This window comes from Hyperoodon ampullatus (genome assembly GCF_949752795.1).
Source record: "Hyperoodon ampullatus genome assembly, chromosome: 2".
In the NCBI taxonomy this organism is placed as follows: domain Eukaryota; kingdom Metazoa; phylum Chordata; class Mammalia; order Artiodactyla; family Ziphiidae; genus Hyperoodon; species Hyperoodon ampullatus.
The window spans coordinates 118,324,444-118,334,765 of record NC_136915.1 but is presented as its reverse complement, the minus strand read 5'-3'; the positions used below and the strand labels follow the sequence as shown (position 1 = coordinate 118,334,765).

The following is a 10,322-nucleotide window of genomic DNA, read 5'->3' as shown; positions in this document are numbered from 1 at the left end:
GGTACTGTCCCCCAGGGCCCAGGAAAAGTGGTCACAGAGGGTTTCCATCTCAGTTTGCCTGTGGTCACACGTGACCACACAAATCAGAAATGGAAGGTAGAGATGTCAGGGTAAAGGATGGGATCTTCCCTTGCTCTGAATATGTGTGGATGGGGGAGAGAGGCTCAAACAGCTGGAAGCAAATAACCCTGGCAGGGAGGTCTCGGACTCTGGGGCTGTGTGAGAGGATGCAGGAGGATCCTTGCCCAAGAACTCCAGCTTGGGGTAAGCAGGCAGGGGGAGCAGATCCACCTGCCGCCAGGAGGCCGCAGGTAGCGCTGCCCAGGAGTTTGGCACAGTGGCTCTCTGTAGTCAGATCGGCGCCCCCCAGAGAAACCCTTTTGGGGGCCGCTGGATAGAACTGCTTATAAGAACCTGGGTTCGAGAGTGGGGCTCAGGTGGGCCCTGTGCCCTTTCAGAAGAGACTGTCACCCGGGGAAAGGAGAGGGAGAGAGGCACTGGTTCCTGCAGGGCCTGGAGTGATACAAAAGTGAGGGTGGGGTGGGAGGAAAGGGAATTTCCCAGGTACTGTTGACAGCAGGATGGTATCTCCAGGTTCACATGGGGTAAATAAGGAAGAGGGGAGGAGACAGGTGGGGGGGTGGTTAATTCAAGTAGAAAAAAAAACTAGAGCAAGAGGAAGAAGGTGGCAGGAATGTGGCAGGGCCTGAGGGCCACGCCCCCACCACCCTCAGGAGCCCCCCGCGTCTCCCACTCCCCCTGCTGTTGCACAGTCACACCGAGGTCTCAGACTGCAGCCTCATGACAAACTTGTGCGACTTGGGGTCCACAAATTCCTCGGAGAGTTTGAAGAATGGGACCTTCTTGGTGCTGACCACCAGGCTGAAGTCCTGGCGTTTCAAGAGGAAAACGATGCCATCCTTGAGCCCGTTGGTCACCGGCTCCTCGCTCACCAGTGTCCACTGTTTGGCCAGCCAGCGTTCCTTGTGGTACTGGATGGTGGGTCCAGCCGCCAGGTACCGCTCCAGGAAGGCCTGAGGAAGGGAGAAGGGACTTCACAGGAAGTTCTCCCTCCCACCCACCCACCCTCCTTTACCCCTCGGGGGGTACAGATTCCAAAGACCACCAAGATGTCCCCAGGCTCACTCTCTGCAAACGATCTCAGAATGTCAGAGCAGGAAAGGGCCTGAGATCATCTGCCTCAGATCCTAGTTTATCAATGAGGGATTGGGAGCCCACGGAGGTGATACGGCTCAGTAGGGTCGGGACTGGGACTCAGCTCTCCTGATCCCTTATCCCCGGCACCTGCTATGACCCAGGCAAGCCCTCCCTCGTCCTCTTTCTTCTCCCTTCTGCTCATATGGGTAGCGTCCAGCAGGGCTGCACCAGCAGAAAGCTAGAGGTGTCACAGTTAAAGTGCAACATCTTTAGTCACCTGTTCCCCAAAGATGGCTCAGGGGATGCAAGTCTAGGAAGCTGGCCGTAGAGCTGAAGGGTGGGAATGGCTCAAAAGGAGCACAGTGCAAAGAACATCTTCTGGAGGTGAGGGGGGTAAAGGTGGGAGTTTGGATCTGAAAATTCCGGAACCCCTACAGAGATGAGAAATAGGTCTCAACCATTCCCAAAATGGTCCTGAAACTCCCTCTTCTCCTCACCACCTAAGAACTTTACCCCACGCAGAGATGGAGTGGATGGAGTACGGATGAGAGAAGAGACCACACAGAGGTAGAGATGAGAGAGAGAGGGATAGAGCATACGGAAGGAGGTGAGAGAATAAGGGAGAAGGAAGTGGAAAGGAAGGGGCCAGAACTGGGGAAAGAGGAAGGATGCCGGGGGCAGAATGGGCCTACCTTGGGTGTCATGTCGTGAGTGATGCAGAATTCAAGGTGCTGCAGGATGCTCTCCATGGTGTGGTAAGGCTGCTGCTTGGTGGTGCGAAGGTACTTCTGCATGGCACGGGCCATGGATGCGAAGATGGCCTGGGCTGCCTCCCGTGGGTCCATCACCTCCCTGGGGTTCTTCTGCTCCTCTTCCTGCAGCCGCTTAATGTGAGTGAAGGCCTCCTCCACGGCCACCACAAGCCTGGGGAACATGAGGAGTATGGACCAGACGCCAACCTCTCATCTTCCCCCCAGCTTCAGCCCTCCAGCAGCCTGAGCAAGGGCAGGCCTTTGTGCTCTCCCTGAAGCAATATGCACCCAACTGGAGTCAAGAACCAGGCTTTGGGGGCTGTGTGTGTGCATGTGAACATGCATGTGTGCAGCTGGGTAGAGGGGGAGGGTCTTTCCCCCTCTAGGGATAGGAAACAGCTGTAGAGCTCAATGAGCTCAGCCCAGTGACCCAAGGAGGACAATCTAGTGTCAAATCCAGAGAGACAACTATGGATCAATCCCTAGAAAAAGCCTTCTTAAGACCCCCCAAATCACACTTCAGTGGGTGAAAAATTAATAGCTATAACTACCTCAAAATGACAGATGTCTATTCAACCATGACAGCATGGGCAACATTAACTAACACCTGGGGTGGGCAGAGGTAATGCAAAAAAAAATATGCTGCAAATCAAGAAGGAAAAGGTAAGAACAGCATAGAAAATGGGCAAAGGAGTGAACAAATAATTCGTAAGAGACCTGAAAGGCTGAAAAAGAGATGAAGTCTTCACTGGATAGTAATCAGAGAATTAAAATGTTAATAAGATACTACTTATTCATCAAAATGGAAAAAATTAGGAAGATGACCATCATCCAAATATTGGTCAGGATGGTGGAAGATTTCTCTGAGTACCATGCAGCGATAGGGTGCAACAAACCAGATATACAGACAAAGGTGAATCTCAAAAAAATACTGTTAAGGGGGAAGCAGGGAAAAGAAGCCAATTTACATTAAAAGCATAGAGACATACAAAACAATACCAGTATCCGGAAACCCAGGAACCTGGGGACTTCAAGCAGCTTAGGATGGGATTCTGGGCTAAGTAAACGTGTGGATCTGTGTAAGTCTACCATGTCTCTGTTTATTCTTTTGCTTCCCCCAAGTGTCTCAGTAAAGCTTCTTTTGAAAAGATCCTTTTGACTCAGGATCTGAACCAAGGGAAATAGTTTTCTCCTGGTTACAACCGAGGTAATGGGGAAGGAAAGGGTCCCTTGTGGTGGTGGCAGCACAGGAGATCCAAAGACCCTAGTCAGAGCAAAGGTAGAGGAGGAAGGGAGCAGCTCCAGTTTCCTTCCCACGAGGGCCTTTTCTGAGACAACTGGAGACTTGCTGGAATGTCACAGAAACGGAGCTGCTGACCTTCAGTCTACTGCAGCCTCGTGTAAGAACAGGGTCAGGGCTACCTTTCTCCCTGGAAGCCTGGAGATCATGTGGGAGGAAGGGCAGAGTTCCATGACCCTCTGCTCCTCCTCCATGGAAATCCCAACAGACCAAGGTGGGCCCTGGCAAACAGTAAGCACCAAGAAAGAATCTTCAGGCATGACTAGCATTCACATAACAATGTGAACAGGAAAAAAGGAGAAGTGAGGACAGCGTTTAAGAATTTACCAAGATATGGGCACTAGAACTTCATGTTTTTTCCCCCCCGGGAAATAAATGGATATTATTTTATTTTATTTATTTATTTTTTAACATCTTTATTGGAGTATAATTGTTTTACAAGGGTGTGTTAGTTTCTGCTTTATAACAAAGTGTATCAGTTATACATATACATATGTTCCCTTATCTCTTCCCTCTTGCCTCTCCCTCCCTCCCACCTTCCCTATCCCACCCCTCTAGGTGGTCACAAAGCACCGAGCTGATCTCCCCGTGCTATGCGGCTGCTTCCCACTAGCTATCGGCTTTACATTTGGTAGTGTACATATGTCCATGCCACTCTATCACTTTGTCCCAGCTTACCCTTCCTCCTCCCCGCATCCTCAAGTCCATTCCCTAGTAGGTCTGCGTCTTTATTCCCGTCCTGCCCCTTGGTTCTTCATGACCATTTTTTTTTTTTTTTTTTTTTGGTTTCCATATATATGTGTTAGCATATGGTATTTTTTTGCAGGTAAAAATGTACCATCTGCTGAGCAAGCCTACAAGATCTACTGGAAGGAGGGCTAGTCTAGCCTCAATCCCTGCCATTGCCAGGGAGGCTCACATCCTTTAATAGTCCCTGCTCCACTGTGTAGGCAGAATTCAAACGCCCCGTCCACTTCCATCAGATGCCCATCCCCTGGTTATCCAATAATCTCGGTACGTTTTGCAGATGCAATGAAAGTGCTGAGTCAGTTGACTTTAAAATAAGGAGATTATCCTGACAGGTCTGGTCTCATCACATGAGCCCTTTAAGAGCAGAGTTTTCTCTGGCTGGTGGCAGAAGTCAGAGAGAGACCTGGTCTTGCTGGCCTGGAGGAAAAGGTGAACTGTCTATGGGTCCAGGTGACAAGGAACTGATTCTGCCAACAACCAGTGAGCTTGGAAGTGGACTCAGGCTCAAACGAGAGTCATCTTGATTTCAGCCCATAAGCCCTGAATGGAGGGTCCAGCTCACCCGTGCCTGACCCATGGGACTGTGAGACAATCAATGTGGGGTGTTTGCAGCACCGGGTTCATGGTGATTTATTAAGGCAGCAACAGAAAGCGAATGCACACACCCCACCCATATCATCAGCAGTTACAGAAGCCGATGGTCTTCCTCTCCCCAACCTATCCACACCCAACAGCCCCCAGCAGCCCCTCCTCCCCCAGGGACCCACCTGGCCCTCCTCTTGCGCACCCTCCGCTCATGCTCTGCCTCCTCGTAGTAGTACTCGTTGTGGCTGTTGTCCCGCCTCCGGGCCGCTGCTGCAATCACAGCCCGGGACTGGCCTGTGGAGTTGTTGGTGCTGTTTTCTGCACAGGAGCAGGAGAGAGAGGGGATGGTCACTTCAGAGCGTGGCCTCCTTTCTCACTCCAGGAAGTCTGGAGCCAGCAACCTGACGCATCCAGAGGAACCTGTGTCCACCCCCCAGCAATACCTCCCGTTCCCAACCCTCCTGGCTGCGTCTGGGAGAGGCCCACAGGAAAGCAACAAGGAAGGCACCGGAGGGCAGGAGTCCAGCACACATTCCTCCCCAGTGCAGGAGGTTCTGGGGCTCAGAGAACGAGGGCTTAGGACCAGGGCTGATGAGCAGACGCAGAGGAGCCAGATTAAGGGGACGCACCATAGCATAAAGGGACAGCAAGGAGAGTCAGCAGCTAAGACCAGCCACCTGGAGTTAAGGGAAATGACAGAACAGAAGGGGCTGGGACACGGGCTGGGGAAAGGAGAAAGCAAGGAAAGAAGGGGGAAAGAGAAACAGGAGGCAGGAACTTGGGATTCCTGCTTGGGAAGAGACCAGGAGGCCGAGGAGCAGGGCCGCTCACCCTCTCCGAGGGAATACACCTTGAAGCCAGACACTTTCTTGGCCAGGACGGACTTGGGCAGGTTGAGGAGGGCAGGGTTGTAGACAGGGAAGTCATGGTAATACTTCTCCAGGATCCACACTGCCACGCGCTGGATGCTGTGGGGGACACGGCAGGAGCGGGAGGGAGAACGGACAGACAAGGGGTGCAGGGGGAGGGACACATCAGGGCAGGTTGGCAGGGCAGGAGAGGACAGAGGGCAGGGACAAGCTGCTTCCAAGGAGCCTGGCTCAGGGCCTGAGGTCTACTTACCAGGCTCCCAAGCCTTCCCCAGGGCTGGGCCTGCTAGTCCTTCCCTGCCGTGCTGAAGCCCAGGGAAGAAAGGGCATTGGGCCAGGGTCCCCAGCCAAGGGTCACCTCCTCCCCTCCATCATTCTCCCCTCAAGATTCCCTGCAGGACCAGGAGGTGCTATTGATACTCTGGATGGCCAGGGCGGGCATCCTGCCCACAACTTTAGGGGGGTTGAAGAACTTTCCTCATTATCTTTTCCTCTGGGGGGGAGTCCCTCCTCTGGCCAGCTCACCTCTGTGACCACTGACTGAGGGCCCTCAAGAGGCTGTGTCTCCAAGAAAGAGCTAGAAACATGATCCCAAAAAGCCCCTGTTCATGCCCCAAACCTTTATCCTCTTTGGTCCATCCCTCTCTAAGATACCCGATCTCTAATTGTCTGTTCATCTATTCACTCCCAACTCCTAACTCCCGCCTTACCTGCTCCAGGACCTTTAGCCTGACAAACGCTGTTGAAAACCTAGGATGTGCAGAGTACGCAACTCCGTCCCACACAGCCCTCCTAACCCATCCCTTCCAGCCCCACCATCACACCCTCCTACCCTACGGTCCTCTCAGCCTCCTCCCCAGGCGTGTCTGCCTGCCCTGACACGCCCATACCTGAGATGGCCCACATTGTAGAAGCGGCTGGCCCCGTCGGTGGAGCGCACGACCTTGAGCGTGAACTGAGGCTGGAGCTGGCGCAGCTCCAGCAGGACCACAGCCAGGTAGTGCACGAAGAGCAGGGCATCTACCAGTGACACGGCAAACTGCACCACGCCCTGGTAGCTGCGCTCGCGGGCGTCCAGGATGCGCACGCCGTAGAAGAGCCAGTAGGAGACGACGAGCAGGAAGACGAGCACCATGAGCAGGGCACGCAGCACGAAGACACGGGGCAGAGAGGCCTTGGGCCGGCGGAAGAACAGGGCCCAGCTGCCCAGCAGCAGGATGAGCAGCTTGAAGGCCACGGAGATGAAGAGGCCCTCGCAGGCTGTCCCGCACGGCTCCAGCTCCTCCCGCCACAGCAGTGGGGGCAGCAGCAGGAAAGCCAGCGGCGTGAGGAAAGAGAGCAGGGCCAGCGTGGCCCCCGCCGCCACGCCCAGGTGCCGGGAACAGTCCAGCGGGACGCTGTCCTCCATGTCCTTGGCGATGCGCGTGAGGTCATCATGGGAGATGCTGTGCTCCGAGGTGCCCGTTACTACTGTGGTCGTCTCCCCCCAGTTGTCGTCCTGCATCAGGAGGGGCCGCAGCAATGGGGGGAGAGGAGGAGAAGGCAGGGACACAGGAGAAAAGGTGAGCGGAGAGAAGACAGAGAGCAAAGCAGGGAGAGGAGAAAAGAGGGTAATCAACAAACATGTAGCCGTCAAAGTATTTACTGAGCTCCACGGCATGCCCAAGCCTGGCCTCTTCAGGGATGGGACATCTGAGACCTGGGCCCTGTGGGAGCTTCATGCCATCAGCCAGACAGCAAAAAACTACCCACGTACCCTCAGAGCAGAGGGTACAAGACAGATGCCAGGGAGCCGCTCAGCCAGAGACTGGGATCTGAGGTCAGGCTCTCCAGGCAAAGCGGGCAGGCTCGAGCAGGCCACCTGCAAGGCCAGGATAAGCAACAGGTACCTATCCTCCAAGTATCGAGAGCCACTCAAGGTTTCTGGTTAAGGGAGTGACCTGACAAAGGCAGCGTGGTGAAGAGAAGAGGACACCGGGAGGAAGGGTTGGGGAAGGTGAGTGACTAATGCAGGGCATGTGAGACACAGTGCAGACTCGGGGCCACTCTGGGTCTCTGGTCCGCCTGGCTGGCTCTATTGGGCCATCTGAATGCCCACCACACAGGGGCTGCCTGCTCCCGGAGGCAAGTGAGTGGACAGGTTGAGGTCCCCTGGTGCCCTTCTGAGTGTGGTCCACTCAAGCTGTTTCTCTGCAGGGGCTGGATGCCATCCCTCAGAGGAGCCCTAAGACCACCAGTGGTCATCCGTGCCTACACCCTTAACTCGTGAACAGTCTGGGAATATGGAGTCACATTTGGACACCCAGGGGATTCAGGCTACAGGACAGAGACACAGAATGGGGAGGTAGGAGAGTGGCTGGCAGGGTCAGCGACTAGGGGGTGGAAGAATCTCCTCCCCGAGGAAAGGAGAAGAGTCTGACCAGAAGATGAAAAGTGGAGGCGCTGCCTGCTCTCAGCTCAGGGAACCCTAATATGACCCTCAGCCACACTGCCTAGGCGCTCCAAGCATCAAGGGCCTGGGCAATCGTCAACAACAGGAGCTGATCAGGTCTCAGGGTCACTTCAAGAATTCAGGAGGCCAGGTCTCTGGAAGAAGATGGGATTGGGAAAGAGAGAGAAAGAACATTTCCCTCAGGTAGTGATTTGCTCCCAAGACCCAGGAATCCCCAGTGTCAGTCACAGAGATGTCCTGTGACGTCTCCAGCTCCCTAAGATGCTCCCAAGAAGAAAGAAAAGGAGGAATGAGACATGGACAACCTCACAGTCAACTCAAATCCTGCCTCTGCCTTCTGCCAGCACTGGGTTCTGCCCCCTGACCTCCCTGCCAGGCGCACACAGTGGGCCAGAGAGGCTAGACCAGGAGCAACCTGCTCAGCCCTGTCCCAGAGAACTCTCTTGCAGAACCTCCTCCGTCTCCCCAGGCTCACTTCTTCTCCCTCCCCTTTCTCCATCGACTCCTCCCACCTACCCTAAGACCAGAAGCGCTATTCTAGAGTCCGACACCAGAGAGCGCTGGAGTGCCCATGCCTTTAGGCTCAAGGAAAACTCAGGGCTGCCACACCCCCAGCCCCTCCCACTCCAGATTCCCAACCCCCTAACTGGCTGGCCTGAGCCCAGAGGAGCCAGGCAATTCCCATTACACAGCCCAAGTCACATGGGTCATAAAGACGAAAGAGGCTGCTGCTTCCAAAGGGATCTCTGAATTCTACTGAAATTCTACTGCATTCTACTGAAACAAGGTCCTAGCTTGGGACACTTAGCAGAAGTATGACACAAGATGCCCTCCCTGATCTGGTCTCTGTCGGAAGAGACCAGGTTTCCAGGCTCTTCCCCTTTCTGATGGACCTCTAACTTCTCCAAGGATCAGTCTGGAAAACACCTGGCCTAGACCTCATCCCCCTGACGCTCACCCGCTCATCCCCTCTCGTGGACTCATTGTCCAGCAGGGGCTCCCCTGGAGCCTGGATCGTCACCGACTTGTCCCCACGGCTCCCGTCTCGGCTCTTAGAGCGGTGTCGGTCCCGACGGTCCCTGCAGCAGGAGGCCAGGGGAACAGGCACAGGAGGTCAAGGGGAGGACCCGGGTTTCTCCGCAGCCACCCCCAGTCCACCACCCCTGTGCATGCTTCCAGCCCTCCCCCCACCTGTGTCACGCCCCACGCACACCCACCTGTGCTTGCGGGAGCTGCGGGAGTGGCCCGACTTGTAGGAATAGCCTGAGTACTGGGACTCGGTGTCCATGGCGTCTGAACGCCGCGCCTTGTAGCGCTCCAGGGCCACAGGCTGGGGCCTTTTGGGGGGCCCCACTGCCACCTCCTTTAGCACCGACTTCTTCAGGCCAAGGGGCACCTTTAGAAAATCAACCGTCACCCTGAGGGACTCTATTTTGCTGGACGGGTGGGCTGGTCTCAGAGAAAATCAAGCGGCCCTCCTGAGGAGAGGAAGCAGCGTGATTAGGGGGAGCTGGAGCTTTCTGTGGGGTCAGAGTGGAGAGGAAGGCCATCCCCAAGAGGCAGGAAGCTCAGGACAGCCTTGCCACTGCCTGAGAATATTGCACCCAGCTTCCTGCTCTGTCCAGTGGGCCCAGTTCCTCCTGCCCTGCCTCCTAGAAAGAGCACCCCCAGACTGTGCCAAGGGCTCAGGGGTGGGGGAAGATGGCCAGCAAAGGCCACCCAGAATGACCCAACACTGGACCCCCTGCAGGGTAGAACCAGGCAATGCTTTCCTATACTCAGCCAGGAAAACTAAGACTGGGAGAAGGCAGGTTCTGGCCAGGCCAACTGGTTGGACCAGTGGAGACCATAGCAGGAGGCAGCTAGCTCTGCCCAGAGGCTACCCCAAGCTTCTCCTTCTCTCCCCTCATCTCCTCCCACTCATAAGTTCTGAGTGTGCCCACAGGGGACTGCCTATGGCTGCTTCTCTTGGCATCCGCTCCCCAGCATCTACGGCAAACACACCCATAGTTACTGTCAGGTCAAGTTGGCGGCTCCCCCTGAGGCTGTGTGTGTGTGCGTGTGTGTGCTTGTGTGTGCGCACAAAGCGGGGGTAAGGAATGGAAACTACGGATCACGTGGTGGGGGGCAGGAGGAAGAGGCGAGTAGAAACCATTCTCTGAAAACCTAACATCCTGAACTAGGCAAGGTCATGAGCTTATCTGGCTATTTGTGGGCTGAGGGGCAGCATCTTTCTTCTATACTTTTCACCTTCTAATTCTGCAGGGAGAAGGACCTCTCCTTCTCACCTCCTCTCTCACTCTCAACCAAATCCTGCTCATTCCTCAGAGCGCAGCCCCTACCCCCTCACAAAAGCCCCCACCTCCCCCAGCACCCAATGTTACATCTTCCCCTCCAACCCCGACCCCACCAGCATCATCCCCGTACACTGAGCAGTCATTTCCTACCTTCACTCA

At 55.1% G+C, this 10,322-nt stretch overlaps 1 protein-coding gene across 1 annotated transcript; it reads right to left on the bottom strand.

Annotated features, from left to right (window-relative positions):
• Positions 1-773: 773 nt before the first annotated feature.
• On the bottom strand, positions 774-9,154 carry VANGL2 (VANGL planar cell polarity protein 2; the record flags this gene model as incomplete). The annotated part of the gene is made up of 7 exons (XM_079697829.1): positions 774-1,034; positions 1,851-2,082; positions 4,728-4,863; positions 5,377-5,513; positions 6,305-6,912; positions 8,825-8,945; positions 9,084-9,154. The coding sequence occupies 7 exons, from the start codon at positions 9,152-9,154 to the stop codon at positions 774-776; spliced, it is 1,566 nt and encodes a 521-aa protein (XP_079553955.1).
• Between the last annotated feature and the right edge of the window lie 1,168 nt (positions 9,155-10,322).